The 18,935-nt window shown below is 42.8% G+C and overlaps 1 protein-coding gene across 1 annotated transcript; it reads left to right on the forward strand.

Moving 5' to 3' along the window:
• The first annotated feature begins 926 nt into the window (after positions 1-926).
• On the forward strand, positions 927-17,899 carry LOC115204185 (vitamin K-dependent gamma-carboxylase). Its single transcript, XM_029769558.1, has 15 exons — positions 927-1,149; positions 5,085-5,324; positions 5,544-5,702; positions 6,053-6,218; positions 6,369-6,447; positions 6,583-6,689; positions 8,930-9,093; positions 14,400-14,701; positions 15,150-15,281; positions 15,795-15,946; positions 16,047-16,216; positions 16,336-16,466; positions 16,659-16,806; positions 16,906-17,101; positions 17,281-17,899. Exons 1-15 carry the CDS (start codon positions 1,116-1,118, stop codon positions 17,432-17,434), a joined length of 2,334 nt encoding a protein of 777 aa, XP_029625418.1. The 5' UTR covers positions 927-1,115; the 3' UTR covers positions 17,435-17,899.
• The last annotated feature ends 1,036 nt before the right edge of the window (positions 17,900-18,935 follow it).

Genomic DNA, 18,935 nt, shown 5'->3' on the forward strand with positions numbered 1-18,935 from the left:
TGTTTTCATTTTTATGATATAGCCCATTTTGACATTGTGGCTGTGCTATATAGTGGAAACCGGTGCACCACGGCTCAGGTTAAAATAACCTCCTCCTTATTTCAGGAGCTAAATATGTTTTTCCTAACTAAAGATCCTTGGGACGTCCCTACCCTAAACCTTAACCTTAAACCAACCTAAGGTCGATGTCCGCGCCCCCGCGGAAATTGAAATAACATAAAATATCAATTTAAAATAGAGATCTGTTTTTTTGCATTGGTTGTATCTCAATCCACCGCATCGCTGGACATTTTTAAAGACTTTTACTTAACTGACTTGCCTAGTTAAATAAAGGTTAAATAAAATAAAATACAAATCGAAATATGTTGCACTTCAGCATTGCCAGGCGTGTGCAAAGCTGTCATCAAGGCAAAGGGTGGCTACTTTGAAGAATCTCAAATATAAAACACTTTTTTGATTACTACATGATTTAATAGTGTGTTATTTAATAGTGAAGACATCAAAACTATTATTCTACAATGTAGAAAATAGTCACAAAAAAATAAGAAAAACACTTGAATGAGTAGGTTTAGCAAACTTTTGACTGGTACTGTAAATCTATATTTTAGAATAATAGTAGGTTTAGCAAACTTTTGACTGGTACTGTAAATCTATATTTTTTATATATACTGTAATGAACAGGCAGGGAGCTGTAATGAACGCGCTATCGACTGTGCCGCAAAAGCATGCTCAAGCGGCAGAGTCGATTTCCGCGCTTATAAACCCAGGGTCATTACAATACTTTCAGTTTTGTACAGCAGCTTCATGCCTTCTACATTAGGTTATTCTCATGCCAACCGCTGGGGGCATACCATTTCCGGATTCCCACTAGGAGTAGTTTGTCTCGTGGAAAAAACAACCAATAGACGCTGAGCACTGTTTCAGGTTCCCTGTCGATTTTCCAGACAACCTTCCTTAGGCTAGTACACGGACTGTGACACGTACCCAACTGTTTACGTGTGTTGAATAACTCATTGGGGGTAGGGACAAGGAGGGGAATTGTATTATTGGGGTGACATCCCTGTCCACATAGTATATATATATATATTTTTTTGTTGCATAACAGAGTTGGAAGCATGGAGGCAGGGGCGTGCGACAATGCTAATGCAGGTATGTAACAAGGGACAGCATTGTTGTTTTGTAACCATTGATCAGCTCTGCTTTCAGTAAATTGTTACAGGGTTTATAGTAGTCAGCATATCCGAACCGCTTGCTTTCAAGCTGCGCTAGGGTCGGACAGCATTCTTGCTTACCTCCTCACGCCATTTGCACACACTGTGTATAGACTTAATTTTTTTTATTTTGTGTTATTGACTGTAAGCTTGTTTATTCCATGTGTAACTCTGTGTTGTTGTTTGTGTCGCACTGCTTTGCTTTATCTTGTCCAGTTCACAGTTGTAAATGAGAACTTTGTTCTCAACTACCTTACCTGGTTAAATAAAGGTGAAATAAAAAACACACCACGGAGCCTGCTTGGAAAAGGAAAAACGTACCTCAATCCAGGGATGAGAAATGCGTTGTACTCCGAATTGTCCCATTTATCCCAACTGTTACACCAATAAAATTGAACAACTATTCGTTTTTAAGTAAACTGCCGTTTTCCTCCTCATGCTAACTAACAGTGGCAACAGCAGCCATTTACATTTTAGTCATTTACAGTAGTGAATGCATACATTTCATTTAATGCAGTTTTTTTTTGTGTGTGTACCGGCCCCCGTGGGAATCGAACCCACAACCCTGGCGTTGCAAACACCATGCTCTACCAACTGAGCCACAGGGAACTACAGCAGCCAGAATGGCAAATTGTGTTGAATACTGGCCCCCCGTGGGAATCGAACCCACAACCCTGGCGTTGCAAACACCATGCTCTACCAACTGTGTGTGTATATTTCTGTCAATTTTTTTTATTGCAACAATCATAACAATATTACACATCAATACAGGGATATTCCTGTGAATGCAAAAAATAATAGAACACCAGGTGAAGCCCCTCCCATGATAAAATAAAATACAAATAATCCAGGACATCATTTGATTGGCTGACACTGCCATTCAAAATGGCTGCTGTGGCTTCTGCTGCCTAGCATGAGGACTAAAATGCCCAGTCGTTCAATCTTCTCAGTTTAGCAGTTAGGATAATGGGACAATTTGCAGTATAACGCATTTTAGTTTGTGGATTGAGGTACGTTTTCCAAACCATATCTCGCGCCAGCTCCACAGTGTCTTAATATACACAGGCATATGCTTTCCGACCCTAGTGCAGCTGTAAGTAAGCAGGTTGGATCTGCTGACTAGGTTTATAAAAACGTGAGACTAATAGGTACATTGATTATCGTGAGATGCATTGCATCACCGTGATTAAATTGCAATATACACATCATATAATCAGGAACAACTAGTTCCTTACGAATTATAGTACACTGTGGCATAAATACTGCACACATACCCATGGCATTCTTGTGAACCGTTGGGTTAAGGCAGTCCTTCTCAAATAGTGGGGCGCGCCCCCCTGGGGGGGCTCGGAGCGATGCCAGGGGGGGCGCGTGACCCCGGGGAACACGCTTTTTTTTGCCCGTAGTAGTTTTTTTTTTTTAACCGAACAAGATCACACAGCACAGAGCAGGAGATATGAAGTGCAGATAACAAACCCTTAAGAGACACCATGGAAAAATATTTAACAGGGATGAAAAGAAAGGCGGAGAGAGACGGAGATAATGAGACAAACGTAAGTCTCCCGAAAGCTAAGACGAGGAAATATGACGAAGCGAATGTAGCGCTTGGCTTCACTGTGACTACGGTGGGAGACGAGGAAAGACCGGTATGTTTACTGTGTCTAAAAATGTTGGCAGCGCACAGCATGAAGCCAAATAAATTAAGGCGTCACTTAAAGACATTACACCCCAATCACGCTGATAAGCCGCTTGAGTTTTTTCATCGAAAACGTGCCGAATATTGTCATCAATCGTCCCGCTTTGTGAATGCTACTTCAGTAAACCAGCGAGCACTGTTAGCATCATATAAGGTGGCGTACCAAATTGCTCAGTGCAAAAAACCCCACTCCATAGCAGAGCTGATACTGCCTGCAGCATTAGACATGGTCTCTGTCAAGCTGGATGACGCAAGTGCTGCAAAAATAAAAACTATCCCTCTGTCCAATGACACTGTCGCCAGACGTATAAATGACATTGCTAACGATATTAAAGAACAGCTGGTAGATAAACTCAAAGACAAACGTTTTGCCTTACAGTTCGATGAAGCAACTGACAGCAACAAAGACTGTTTGTTTATCGCTTATGTACGTTTTGACATGACAAAGTCCCTGTGTGAGGATCTACTTTTTTGTAAATATGTCAGAGACAGAGCCACAGCTGAAGAGCTATTCAAAATGCTGGACTGCTTCCTGACTGAGAATGGGCTAAAGTGGGAGAACTGCATTGGTGTTTGCAGTGATGGTGCACAGACCATGGCAGGGATGAGAAAAGGACTTTGGGCACTCATCAAGAAGGCCTCACCTAATGCTGAGTGGACACACTGTGTTATACACAGAGAAGCACTGGCATCAAGGCACCTTTCCTCTGAATTAAGTAAGGTTATGACTGACATTGTAGGTGTAGTCAATTTTATAAAGACCAGACCACTAAAAACAAGTCTTCTCTGCTATCTGTGAGGAGATGGGAGCTGAACATCAAGCTGTGCTGTTTCACAGTGAAGCAAGGTGGCTGTCACGAGGAAAAGTCTTGTCCCGAGTTTTTGAGCTCAGAGAGCAGATAAGAATGTTTTTGGAGCAGGAGCACAAGTATGACATCACAGAAAAATTTAGTGATGAGAACTTCCTGGCAAAACTGGCCTACCTGAGTGACATATTTGGAAAGCTAAATGAACTAAATCTACAGCTTCAAGGGAAAGATAAACACCTCCCTCAGGTCACAGACAAAATCAGCTCTTTCACTCGAAAGCTTGCAATGTGGGGCAGGCGACTTGATGAAGGAAATACTGATTCATTCGAGAACCTGCATGAATTTCTTGACACTACTGACTATGATGCCACCTCAGTGATTCCATATATTATTAAGGAGCATATTTCATCACTGATGGGATTCTTTAAAAAGTACTTCCCTGAAAACAGTTCCCAATATGACTGGGTGAGAGATCCTTTCAATGCACCAGCTCCAACTGGTTTCAGCTCTGCAGAGGAGGACCAGTTCATTGATATGACGTCTGACTCCACATTCAGACTGAGGTTCACATCACAGACACTGAGTGAATTCTGGCTGAGTGTAGAGAGGCAGTATCCACTCTTAGGGCAGAGGGCCATGGGCATTCTTCTTCCTTTTGCAACATCTTATCTTTGTGAGACTGGCTTCTCTGCTGTTGCTGCACTGAAGACCAAGTACAGGTCCCAGCTAAACATTGAGCAGGAGCTGAGAGTTGCAGTATCATGCTTCAAACCCCGCTTCGAAAAGCTGTGCTCTGCAAAACGTGCTCATTGTAGCCATTAATCCTGACTTCCTCATTTTGATTAAAAAAAATCAGCACAAATTGTTTTATTCATTTTTGTTTTATAGGTCAAAATGTTTCATATATTGTGCTCCTGAGTTTATGTTGCTGATCAATTTGAATTTATTATTATTTATTGATTATATTTTATTTTATTTTTCAGTATCAAATGGTCAAAAAATGTTTACAGTTTAAATAAGGGTTTAATTTTTTTTTACATTTCAGGCAAATTGATGCACTTGAAGTCTTTTCTGTTACAAACTAAAAAAAACAATGTTAATAAAGTTATTCTTTGTTGTAAGTTGATCTATATTTCTTTCTTTTTTCTTTTTCTTTAATGTTAATAAGGATACAATGTTATGCAGAGGTGTACTTATAACAATTTTATAGACAAATGATACTATTTACAGTCGCGGCGGAGAGTTGGGGGGGCGCGAAATGTTTACTTCTTCCTAGGGGGGGCGTAACAGAAAATAATTGAGAAGCACTGGGTTAAGGTGATTCTCTGAAGTGTGAATTGGTATGCATATTTTCCCATTCTCTCTTAGGTGCTCCTTTAATTGAGCAGTCCTCAGGACAGGGAGACTTGTCTGCGAGCAGTGATGAGGGGGAAGGCACCATGGACAAGGAGACAGTACCAGCAGCAGAGAGGGCAGTGGAGACTGAGAGCATGATGAAACGGCTGTTTGGGTTTGAGAAGGAGGACCTGTCCTCCTGGCATCGCTTGGTGTGTCTCCTAAACCGCCCCACTGACCCTGCTTCTCTGGGCATTTTCCGCTTCCTGTTTGGTAAGCTCTGTCATCTCCACTAAGATTAGTTACCCTTGGTGAAAATAGCTGCAGGGTCTGGCATTTTCATTTGTGCCTGAGAATTGAATGAATCGCATTGAGAAGTTGAGTTTCATATGCAAGTCAAATCATCTGCTGGTGGTCAGGGGAGTGTAGTCTTGTGCAATCTCTCTTGTTGTTCTCATCTTCTGTGTGTCTTCCCCTGTCTCTGTCCCCCAGGCATGATAATGGCTATAGACATTACACAGGAGCGAGGCCTTAGCCACCTGGACTACAAGTACCTGGATGGGGCTCCCGTGTGCCGCTTCCCTCTCTTCAGCTTCCTGCAGCCGCTGCCTCTCGATTATATGTACCTGGTCTATGTGGTGATGCTCTTTGGTAGGTCAAGTTCTGAGTCAGTGATTGGAACAGCTGCTGTATGTTGTCCCCTTTGTGTGGGTTTATGTGATAGTGTTGATATGCTTTGATCTTTTTAATGTGTGCTGAAAAGTGCCTTAGACCGAGTGGCACAGTGGTCTAAGGCACTGCACCTCAGTGCTAGAGGTGTCACTACAGACTCTGGTTCGATTCCAGGCTGTATCACAATCGGCCGTGATTGGGAGTCCCATAGGGCGGCGCACAACTGGCCCGGCGTCGTTAGGGTTTGGCCGGGGTAGGCCGTTGTTGTAAATAATAATTTGTTCTTAACTGACTTGCCTAGTTAAATAAAAATGTTTCTCTCTTTATAGGTGCTGTGGGAATCATGATGGGCTGTTTCTACCGCCTCTCCTGTCTCATGTTCATATCCACCTACTGGTACATCTTCTTCTTGGACAAAACAGCATGGAACAACCACTCTTACCTCTACGGACTCATTGGCTTCCAGCTCACATTCATGGACGCCAACAGATATTGGTGAGTTGCAGAACTCTTATGAAACCGTTACTATACATTTGTTAAACTTATATATTTGGTTGATTGAAGTTATTTGTATTTTTCTGTGTGTGTGTTTTTGCCTGAGTGTATGCATGCATTTATGTACACGCGGTATATTATTATTTTCAGGTCAATAGATGGATTACGTAATCCCCCAAAAAAGAATGCCCAAGTGCCACTTTGGAACTACACTCTTCTGAGGTTTCAGGTCTGTGCCAAATTCTTTCTATTGAGTTCATAGAAACTTTACTACTATATCAAGGATATCTGCCTTTTAACATGTGTATGAATAACTTTGAGGACACTACTATAATATGAATATCTTAATCTTTTTACTTGGTAGATTTTCATAGTATACTTCATTGCTGGAATCAAGAAACTGGATGCAGACTGGGTAGAGGGATATTCCATGTCATACTTGGCACACCATTGGCTTTTTGACCCTTTCAGGTTAGTTGACATTTTAGTAATTTAGCAGCAAATTTTATCTAGAGCGACTTACAGCAGTGAGTGCATATTTTTTTATACTGGTGTCTCGTGGGAATCGAACCCACAACCCTGGTGTTGCAAGTGTCATGCTTAGGGCCAGGTGTTTTTTTTTCCTACCCTGCATTACCATCGTTTGACCTTAAGAGGCCAATATGGCAACTTGTCACACCACCTGTAAATTGTCACGTGTGCATTCATTGACCATCTAACATAATTATTAATTTGAGAAAATGTTGACTTTTTAATTAGCCTTTATTATTTGCTATAGAAATACATACAAACAAATGCTGAGGATATGGCTTTTCCAAGTGCCAACACTCAAGTAGACCATCCCAAAATGTGTGCATTCATTAACACACACGTAAAGAACGGAGGCGCAGAATGGTAAAAAACAAACAAAGCATCTCCATAATAACGGACGAATCCACCGACACAAGACTGATATGTTCTTCATATTTTCAAGGAGAACTGGGTGAAGACGTTCGTTATTCTAGCTAACATAGTATATTTACAGGAAGTGAACTATTCAAGTGTCAATATTATTCTGAGTAACTGCGCTTTCACATGCACTTTGTAGCGCATCTCCAAACACTGCATTCTTAAGAGTTGGAGAAGTTGTTGGGTTATTTCTATAACTAATGAAAATAGGCTAGACATTTATGTTCTGAAAATAGTCAACATTTTCCCCTATCAAACCCATATGTTACGAACTGACGAATACTTTGTGAACTGTGTTGATTGATGTTGGCTTGTTACTACGTAAGGATGAGACTGTCACTATATCCTCCACAACCTTTGATGGTAGAAGCATTCTTATAATCAAATGCTAAATTGCAGGTTTTGCAGAATATATTGTTGTCTGCAAAGAGTGCCCCAGTGGGGTATTGGCACGCTTTTAATTATTTTTTTTTAAGCGATATTCTGATATGGAATTTTATATATTTTCTGGTTGGATTCATAGTCCCCTTTTAGCTGTACTAATTGCCCCACTTTTATAACCTCCGATCAGGGATTGAGTCTGTTGGAGAGTGTTACGCACGCCTCTTGGTGGAGGAAACGCAACACCCCGCTACAACTCAACTCCCTGTGGAGTGAAAGAGGTGTGTGATTGTAGGTGCGGGTAAGGATGACAGAGAATATTACCATTTACAAGGAATTTATTTCCTTAACATGGTAATGTGGGGAAAGGGTCTGGATGGAACCCAAAGCAAAGAAAGTAAAAGTTAGAGCCCCCTCTCCTACCCACTACGTATCTATTCTTAATGCCACCTGCCGCACTAGCCAAAATACAGGAGGTGGTCCGCCCAGGTCTTACCTAGTGTGCATAGACAGTACATACTACGGGTTATGTATGCCCGCAGGCCTCTTGCCTAAGCACTCCCAAGGTGCCTTCCCCTTCCCCCCTAGGAACAAATGAAACAGAATAATACAAACTTAAAGTGAACAATTTCAATAATCAAAAACATTGAGTCCTATTGGCACACACATACCTCAGAAGTAGCGGCTACAAAATACTTTCAACAAAATTGTCTCTGAACAACAACCAACACAGGACATCCAAGAAGCTCTCTTTCTCCTAAAAGGAATACTGGCTTTTTAAGCTGCAGAAGAAGTCGGTAATTGCAGACAGCTGTATCTCCTGACGAGAGTGCGGGTCAGAGCGCCAATCTGCAATGGGGCCGACCAATCAGCTGATTGGGGGAATCCAGGAAGCCATTTCCTGAAATACACACAAACATACATATACACAAACCCACAACACAGAAACTGGGGAACGTAACAGAGGATCAGTTTGAGCAAAGTGAGGTGTAGAATCACTGATCTACAAATAGTAGTCCCTGCCATATAGTAGGCTTTGTGCAATTAAGATTCGTATGCCACTCTTCCCCAGATTTAGGATGCACAACCAGACATTGAATGAATGATTGGAGATAATTTCCTAGGATGTTCTGCCTGCAGCAAACCTAGTGGATAATACTGGGTAAATACTGGTCAAAGAAAACCCTCACAAAAATGAACTAAAACGCCTGGCCCTAACCATGCTTTAATAACTGAGCAACACTGGACCATACTGATGGTATTTGTCAGACTTCAATACAAATGTAATGAGGGCCATGCGCCCTCATATTTTGGAACAGCTTATATAAAACTGCCCCATGTGGGATTGTATGGATTTCTTACCCTTTGCGTCTGTCCCACAGGATGATTCTGCCTAATGAAATGGTGAGTCTGCTGGTGGTCCATGGAGGTGGTCTTTGTCTGGACCTGTCTGCCGGCTATCTGCTGTTTTTTGATGCCACACGCCCTTTTGGCATTTTCTTTGTCAGCTACTTCCACTGCATGAACTCTCAACTCTTCAGCATCGGTGAGTCTTTTCAGTCATCATAATGAGAATATCAAAATTTACTGAATAACAGAAGCTACATAATTCAACACTATGTACATACAGTGGGGGGAAAAAGTATTTGATTCCCTGCTGATTTTGTATGTTTGCCCACTTACAAAGAAATTATCAGTCTATAATTTTAATAGTAGGTTTATTTGAACAGTGAGAGACAGAATAACAACAAAAAAATCCAGAAAACGCATGTCAAAAATGGTTTGAAATGATTTGCATTTTAATGAGGGAAATAAGTATTTGACCCCTCTGAAAAACATGACTTAGTACTTAGTACAAAACCCTTGTTGGCAATCACAGAGGTCAGACGTTTCTTGTAGTTGGCCACCAGGTTTGCACACATCTCAGGAGGGATTTTGTCCCACTCCTCTTTGCAGATCTTCTCCAAGTCATTAAGGTTTCGAGGCTGACGTTTGGCAACTCGAACCTTCAGCTCCCGCCACAGATTTTCTATAGGATTAAGGTCTGGAGACTGGCTAGGCCACTCCAGGACCTTAATGTGCTTCTTCTTGAGCCACTCCTTTGTTGCCTTGGCCGTGTGTTTTGGGTCATTGTCATGCTGGAATACCCATCCGTGACCCATTTTCAATGACCTGGCTGAGGGAAGGAGGTTCTCACCCAAGATTTGACGGTACATGGCCCCGTCGATCGTCCCTTTGATGCGGTGAAGTTGTCCTGTCCCCTTAGCAGAAAAACACCCCCAAAGCATAATGTTTCCACCTCCATGTTTGATGGTGGAGATGGTGTTCTTGGGGTCATAGGCAGCATTCCTCCTCCTCCAAACACGGAGAGTTGAGTTAATGTCAAAGAGCTCCATTTTGGTCTCATCTGACCACAACACTTTCACCAGTTGTCCTCTGAGTCATTCAGATGTTCATTGGCAAACTTCAGACTGGCATGTATATGTATTCTTGAGCAGGGGGACCTTGCGGGCGCTGCAGAATTTCAGTTTTTCACGGCGCAGTGTGTTACCAATTGTTTTCTTGGTGACTATGGTCCCAGCTGCCTTGATCATTGACAAGATCCTCCCGTGTAGTTCTGGGCTGATTCCTCCCCGTTCTCATGATCATTGCAACTCCACGAGGTGAGATCTTGCATGGAGCCCCAGGCCGAGGGATATTGACAGTTCTTTTGTGTTTCTTCCATTTGCGAATAATCGCACCAAATGTTGTCACCTTCTCACCAAGCGATGGTCTTGTAGCCCATTACAGCCTTGTGTAGGTCTACAATCTTGTCCCTGACATCCTTGGAGAGCTCTTTGATCTTGGCCATGGTGGAGAGTTTGGAATCTGATTGATTGATTGCTTCTGTGGACAGGTGTCTTTTTTACAGGTAACAAGCTGCGGTTAGGAGCACTCCCTTTAAGAGTGTGCTCCTAATCTCAGCTCGTTACCTGTATAAAAGACACCTGGGAGCCAGAAATCTTTCTGATTGAGAAGGGGTCAAATACTTATTTCCCTCATTTAAAATGCAAATCATTTTATAAAATTTCTGACATGCGTGTTTCTGGATTTTTTGGTTGTTATTCTGTCTCTCACTGTTCAAATAAACCTACCATTAAAATTATAGACTGATCCTTTCTTTGTCAGTGGGCAAACGTACAAAATCAGCAAGGGATCAAATACTTTTTCCCCCCACTGTATAGTCTGTTGTACTCTGGGATGATGTCCCATTTTGGATAGTTGCTTGTAATTGTGGTGCAGGTAGCCTAGTGGTTCGAACATTGGGCCAGTAACCGAAAGGTTACTGGATCGAATCCCCAAGCTGACAAGGTAAAAATCCGTCATCTGCCCCTGAGCAAAGCAGTAAACCCACTGTTTCCCGGGCCCCGAAGACGTGGATGTTGATTAAGGCAGCCCCCCGCACCTCTCTGATTCAGAGGGGTTGGGTTAAATGTAGAAGACACATTTCAGTTGAATGCATTCAGTTGTACAACTGACTAGTGTGAGAGCAAGATTATGTTATAATACTTTTATTGCATCAAATGGTCGTTTTATGCAAATGAATATAGTATTTTGTTAATTATTGTGTGTGTGTTCTACTGAGGATGGGCCTCTGGAAGATAACACTGACAGGAGTTTTACGATGTATTTTGGGTGATAAAACCCAAAGAGCATTCCAGAGCATGAGTTAATGTTTCTGTTCTATACCGTACCAGGGAGAGATGGTTCCAGTTTGGAGTCAGAGGGCCAGACACTGGTCTATACAATGAAAACTGTTGACACAGCAGATACTGTCTGCTATGTATTATAGGTATCTTTCATACAAATCTTAACCTTGTGACCCATTCTATATATCTGTTGTTCGTCATGTTGGTTGAAAGGGGTGTATATTGGCTATAAAATACCTTTTGTACTTTTGCCTCGGGGCTCTCAACGAATCATCTGACCGTGAATCGTCGACCAGCCATCATTATCGTAGAGCACTCATTCGATTCACTTTGTTTTTTTATTTTTATTTTATTTGACCTTTATTTAACCAGGTAGGCAAGTTGAGAACAAGTTCTCATTTACAACTGCGACCTGGCCAAGATAAAGCAAAGCAGTGCAACACAAACAAAAACACAGAGTTACACATGGAATAAACAAACATGCAGTCAATAACACAATAGGGGGAAAAAAGTCTATATACAGTGTGTGCAAATGAGGTGAGGTAAGATAAGGGAGGTAAGGCAATAAATAGGCCATAGTGGCGAAATAATTACAATTTAGCAATTAAACACTAGAGTGATAGATGTGCAGAAGATGAATGTGCAAGTAGTGACTGGGGTGCAAAGGAGCAAAAATAAATAACAGTAAAAGGATGAGGTAGTTGGATGGGCTATGTACAGGTGCAGTGATCTGTGAGATGCTCTGACAGCTGGTGCTTAAAGTTAGTGAGGGAGAAATTAGTCTCCAGCTTCAGTGATTTTTGCAAATTCGTTCCAGTCATTGGCAGCAGAGAACTGGAAGGAAAGTTTTTGGTCACCCCCAAAGCCAAAGGAGGAATTGGCTTTGGGGGTGACCAGTGAAATATACCTGCTGGAGCGCGTGCTACGGGTGGGTGCTGCTATGGTGACCAGTGAGCTGAGATAAGGCGGGGCTTTACCTAGCAGAGACTTATCGATGACCTGGAGCCAGTGGGATTGGCGACGAATATGAAGCGAGGGCCAGCCAACGAGATCATACAGGTCACAGTAGTGGGTAGTATATGGGGCTTTGGTGACAAAACAGCTGGCACTGTGATAGACTGCATCCAATTTGCTGAGTAGAGTGTTGGAGGCTATTTTGTAAATGTAAGTTGTAAATGAGAGTTTACAGTCTAACCAGACACCTAGGTATTTGTAGTTGTCCACATATTCTAAGTCAGAACCGTCCAGAGTAGTGATGCTGCATGGCCGGGCAGGTGCGGACAGCGATCGGTTGAAGAGCATGCATTTCGTTTTACTTGCATTTAAGAGCAGTTGGAGGCCACGCAAGGAGTGTTGTATGGCATTGAAGCTGGTCTGGAGGTTAGTTAACACCGTGTCCAAAGAAGGGCCAGAAGTATACAGAATGGTGTCATCTGCATAGAGGTGGATCAGAGAATCACCAGCAGCAAGAGCGACATCATTGATGTATACAGAGAAGAGTCGGCCTGAGAATTGAACCCTGTGGCACCCCCATAGAGACTACCAGAGGTCCGGAGAACAGGCCCTCCGATTTGACACACTGAACTCTGTCTGAGAAGTAGTTGGTGAACCAGGCGAGGCAGTCATTTGAGAAACCAAGGCTGTTGAGTCTGCCGATAAGAATGTGGTGATTGACAGAGTCGAAAGCCTTGGCCAGGTCGATGAATACAGCTGCACAGTGTTGTCTCTTATGGATAGCGGTTATGATATCGTTTAGGACCTTGATCGTGGCAGAGGTACACCCATGACCAGCTCGGAAACCAGATTGCATAGCGAGAAGGTACGGTGGGATTCGAAATGGTCGGTGATCTGTTTGTTAACTTGGCTTTCGAAGACCTTAGTAAGGCAGGGTAGGATAGATATAGGTCTGTAGCAGTTTGGGTCTAGAGTGTCTTCACCTTTGAAGAGGGGGATGACCGCGGAAGCTTTCCAATCTTTGGGGATCTCAGATGATACGAAAGAGAGGTTGAACAGGCTAGTAATAGGGGTTGCAACAATTTTGACTGGTAATTTTAGAAAGAGAGGGTCCAGATTGTCTAGCACTGCTGATTTGGAGGGGTCCAGATTTTGCAGGTCTTTCAGAACATCAGCTATCTGGATTTGGGTGAAGGAGAAATAGGGGAGGTTTGGGCAAGTTTCTGTGGGGGGTGCAGGGCTGTTGACCAGGGTAGGGGTGGCCAGGTGGAAAGCATGGCCAGCCGTAGAAAAATGCTTATTGAAATTCTCAATTATTGTGGATTTATCAGTGGTGACAGTGTTTCCTATCCTCAGTGCAGTGGGCAGCTGGAAGGAGGTGCTCTTATTCTCCATGGACTTTACAGTGTCCCAGAACTTTTTGGCGTTTGTGATGCAGGATGCAAATTTCTGTTTGAAAAACCTAGCCTTTGCTTTCCTAACTGCCTGTGTGTATTGGTTCCTAACTTCCCTGAAAAGTTGCATATCACGGGGGCTATTCGATGCTAATGCCGTACGCCACAGGATGTTTTTATGCAAGTCAAGGGCAGTCAGGTCTGAAGTGAACCACGGCTATATCTGTTCCTGGTTCTACATTTTTTTGAATGGGGCATGCTTATTTAAGATTGTGAGGAAAGCACTTTTAAAGAATAACCAGGCATCTTCTACTGACGGGATGAGGTCAATATCCTTCCAGGATACCCGGGCCAGGTCGATTAGAAAGGCCTGCTCGCTGAAGTGTTTTAGGGAGCGTTTGACAGTGATGAGGATTCAGACACGGCTAGGACATCCGGGTTGGCAGAGTGTGCTAAAGCAGTGAATAAATGTGTGCGTTGTATTGACCTGCTCCCTTATTAATAAGTGATTTAAAGATTTTGTTTAAGTATAACTCTGACTTGTGTGATAAGTTTGTCTCTCCTCATTTGATCGTAAAGAAATCAACCACCACACTAGGTATCCCCCTTTCCTTTCCCATTATCATTAGAGGATTCCATTGATAAGGAAATAAGATACATTTTCACTTGTACTGAGGGCAACATAATAGATGCAGACTCCTGTGGGCCAGAGAGGATTTTCAAAGCAATCTTTTCTTTAATGATCCACTATTTAAGTTAATCTATAACCCCCTATTGATCACAAATGCTACTATTGTCCTATATTTTATCTCCAGGTATGTTTGCCTACACTATGCTGGCCACGAGTCCTCTCTTCTGCTACCCCGACTGGCCCAGGCACTTCTTTGCCCGCTTCCCCGAAATCCTCAGGCCTGTGCTGCCGCTCACGTCTCCTCCCCCACAGCCCAGCACCTCCTGTGTTTACCCAGTGACCCAGCACACATCTACGGGACTACAGGACTTGTCCCCTGCCGCAAAGACCTCCAAAACACGGTTTAAACACAAGCTGGCAACCCTGTTCACCATTCTGTACCTGGCTGAACAGTTATTCCTGCCTTACTCTCACTTCATCACACAGGTACTACTCCTGTAGAAATGGAAGATGAGTTTACAGTGACCAACTTCTTCTAGTCCTTTCCATGTATTGAATCAAGAAATCAGCAGCATTTGATTTGAATGCCTTGATTTAAATGTCAGTTGTGAGTCACTGGCTGTCAGCTAACGTTATTTCCCAACACTACGGGTTACCAGAATAATTGCTCAATCAGTGTCAACACTGCTATCAGTCTGCAGTAAACAGTAGTGTAAACTAGCTTGAGTCAGCAGAACGGTGGGGGTTGCAGAGGGGTGTGGAAAGAGGCTTTGCATTAGTGAATACTGGTCCATACATCCTGCTGTCCTGATCTGGAATGCAGTTTTGTGACTGATTGGCAAAAAAAAGTGATATAATACTGTAACATTTGATTCTTTAAAAAAAATAAAAATAATTTACAACTATATATCTAGCTTTTTTCTTTTTGACCTAGGGCTATAACAACTGGACCAATGGCCTGTATGGGTACTCCTGGGATATGATGGTTCACTCCCGATCCCACCAGCATGTCAAGATCACCTACAAAGATGGAAAAACAGGAGATGTCGGATACCTCAACCCTGGGGTGAGCCATTGAACCATATTACAAATCTAGAATCAGACTCATAGGAAGAGTTAGAAAGCACATGGAAAAAGGGAGGAACTTGGGGAGACATGGGGAATGTGACATTAGGGATAATAAGCTCAAGTCAATTTAATTTAACCATTCAACATCCCAACTTAACAATAAAAGCAGGTTGGGTTTCACTTTAAATTAACTACAGCATACAGAACTTCATAAGCCTACATACAGTAGGACATTAGCGATATGAACACGTCGGGAATAGAGGTTGTTCAGAAAACCGGACGTGGCTCGTAATGTTCATTAATTTACTTAAAATGTATCAAACCTTTAATAGAAAAAATGTATTGCATATTTACATCTTATAATTGAATTATTAACTTATCTGTGACATTATCTGGGAGAAGGAGGATCGGAGTACCTCATACTGCAAAACTTTTAAAGGTTTTATGACTGGTTCCATAAAAGTGAAGCAAAGTAGAAATGTTCTGAAATTGTTCTGTGGCGCACTTGTAGGTGTTCACTCAGAGTCGACGGTGGAAGGACCATGGGGACATGCTGAAGCAGTACGCCACCTGCCTGAGCCGCCACCTGCCTCACTACAACATCTCTGATCCAGAGATCTACTTTGACATCTGGGTGTCCATCAATGAACGCTTCCAACAACGGTACTACATAGCCTTTTTGTGATCTTTTACATCCTCCACATAGATAGAAATGTTATTCGCTGTACAGTTTGGTCTTGAATTCTCTCTTTCCATCCATTAGTATCTTTGACCCCCGTGTGAACATTGTGAAGGCAGACTGGTCACCATTCCGTCCAAATCCCTGGCTCATGCCTCTGCTGGTGGACCTCTCTCCCTGGAGGACCAAGTTCCAGGAGATCGAGGGCTCGTTGGACAACCAGACAGAGATCGTCTTCATCGCAGACTTCCCAGGTTTGGGGTCTCTCCCTCATTGTCTTCAATTGAGAATAATTAATATGGTGATCACTGATTCATCATTCAAAGTCAATTTCAATCTAGCTCGTGTATGTGTTGGTTAATATTTCCTTTAGGTCTCCTTCTAGAGAACTATGTCAGTGAGGACCTGGGCAACACCAGTGTTCAGGTGCTGCAGGGCCAGCTGAATGTTGAGATAGTGGATGAGAAGAAGAACTACACGCTCCAACCTGGAGAGCAGAAGCAGGTATGATCCCTCTTCAGCCCACCTGCTTCAGCCAGCCTGTAATGACACCCTTCACCTGGATGACAGCTGTGTACTGTAGTCATTATCATGGGCTGAAACTTACTGTTAAACATAAGGTTCACATTCCAGTTGCCACGGTGTGGCTAGGAGTACTCAGTGTGTGTGTGTATGTGTGTGTGTGTGTGAGAGCAGCTTCCTGCTGGGGCCTACCATAAGGTGTACACAGTGTCTGAGGGGCCGTCCTGCTACATGTACATCTACGTCAACACCACAGAGGCAGCGCTACAGAGGAACTTCACTAAGCTGTTTGAACTGCAGGAGCGGGTCCGCAACGGAACAGGTCAGGTCTTAAATATACACACGGCAGGAATTAACACATACAACAGAAACTAACACACATGATGGAAGTGATGAGCTAACACAGCGTTTCGCCCCACAGAAACGGAACCCCTCCCTCCAGAGCTCCAGTCGCTCGTCACTGGAGAAAATGAGGGGTCAGAAGCGATGGATCCTGTCGTTCAGCTATTCCTACGGCGACAGCGGAGGATGAAAGAAGTAAAGAAGCGCAGAGAAGCCAATGTGTGCGAAAGGCTGAACCGGTTTACTGTGAAAAAGTACTACATGTTGCGTCGAGCGTGAGTGTTGTGTTTTCAGTGCAACTACCAAAACTCATGACAACCATGTGATTCCTCCAGTTTCCACATGTATCCTGCAGTGGCTTGGTTTAATGTGGACATTCACTTTGTAGGAGTAAATGTCATAGACTAAATATAAGGCACATGTGTTTGAGTGTATCATGCTCTCTGTGTTGTAGGTTCCTGATGACAGCCATTGCAATGCGTAACCTGGCGGTGGGCCTTCCTCCTCTGGAGCAGCTGACCAGGGAAGTGGCCTTCGCGAACATGAAGGAACCAGAGACGGAGGCCAGCCAGGACCTCAAGGATGAAGTCGGCCACGATGAGCTCTAGGCGTGTGTAAAATAATTTTACGTGAATGTGCTTGAATGACAGAAGGCGCTAGACTGTTACTACACTGGGTACACCAACCCAGTATCAAAGGATTTTTATTTGAACGGTTTTGAACATTTGGAAATGTGAAAGAGAAATTACTTTAATTGTTTGTGGGGAGGTGGGGTAAAGACTGTATTGTATTTGAAAATATGTTTGAAATTATGCAGGGGCATGTTTCTGATTTGTCTTATGACTGATCTTGCAGTTTAACTGAAAAAATACATTCCTAGGTTGTGCAAGATCACATTGTTCTTTTTGGTCTTATTTTGATATTGCCATAAGTATTATATTTGAAAATCCAACATGCACGTTTTTGCTATCCCTGAGGTCATTTTTTTTTAGACTGACTCCAGTTGTGAAAAGTGGTGATCAACTTTATATGCTACAGGTAACTGCCAAAATAAAGGAAACACCATTTTAAAACCCCCCTAAGGTCGATATCCGTGCCCCCGCTGAAATCTAATTAGCATAATAAAAAAATCTCCATAAAAATGTGTCAGTTTAAGCCAGAGATTTTTTGTTGTTCATGTGGATGTGTCTCAATCCACCGCATCCACCTATGTAACACTTCTGCATCTGTGGTGAAAGGTGACAGAGCTAGAGCGGTGTTTGTCAGACCATGAGACATCCCAAAAATCTGTCTTCTCACACAAGAGTCTTGGGACTTCTGTCTGTAGCGTTCGAATAGTTTGGGCTACAGACACTAATATGACCCCTCTGTGTAAAGGTGAGACTCTCACGAACACATGTCGCTCACAAGACTCATCTGAAGGTCCCCCGGTACCAGTAGAAAAAATATGGATGTGCAGTATATATGGAGACTGTTCAGTGACAAATAAGGGGCTTAGTACGTCCCAAAAAATGTTTCCTGATGTTTTTTTATATCTCAGATATAGGATAGACACTTCAGAACAAACTTCCTTTTAGAGTTTTATTTGGGGAAAGTTGTTCCATGTAGTGAATCTGTTATTCATTGTGTTTGTATGGGCTAATAGCAGTAAGGCCAAATCAAATAGCAAAATGTTCCTTTGTATGACTCTCTTATAGATTAATAGGGTGTTGGGCCACCACGAGCCAGAACCGATTCAATGCACCTTGGCATAGATTCTACAAGCGTCTGGAACCCATGTTGGAGGGAGGCGACGCCATTCTTCAAGTTGTTGGTGGTGGAAAACAATGTCTCTGGCGCTGCTCCAGAATCTTCAAGTGTTCAATTGGGTTGAGATTTGGTGACTGAGATGGCCATGGAATATGGTTTACATAAATTTCATGCTCATCAAACCAGTTGGTGACCACTCGTGCCCTGTGGATGGGGGCATTGTCATCCATTCGGGGCATAGCCATGGTAACCAAAATAAAGGCCTGCCCAGCATTTTTATACATGACGGGATGATATTTGCTTAATTAACTCAGGAACCACACCTGTGTGAAAGCACCTGCTTTCAATATACTTTGTATC

This window comes from Salmo trutta, chromosome 12 (genome assembly GCF_901001165.1).
Source record: "Salmo trutta chromosome 12, fSalTru1.1, whole genome shotgun sequence".
NCBI lineage: Eukaryota > Metazoa > Chordata > Actinopteri > Salmoniformes > Salmonidae > Salmo > Salmo trutta.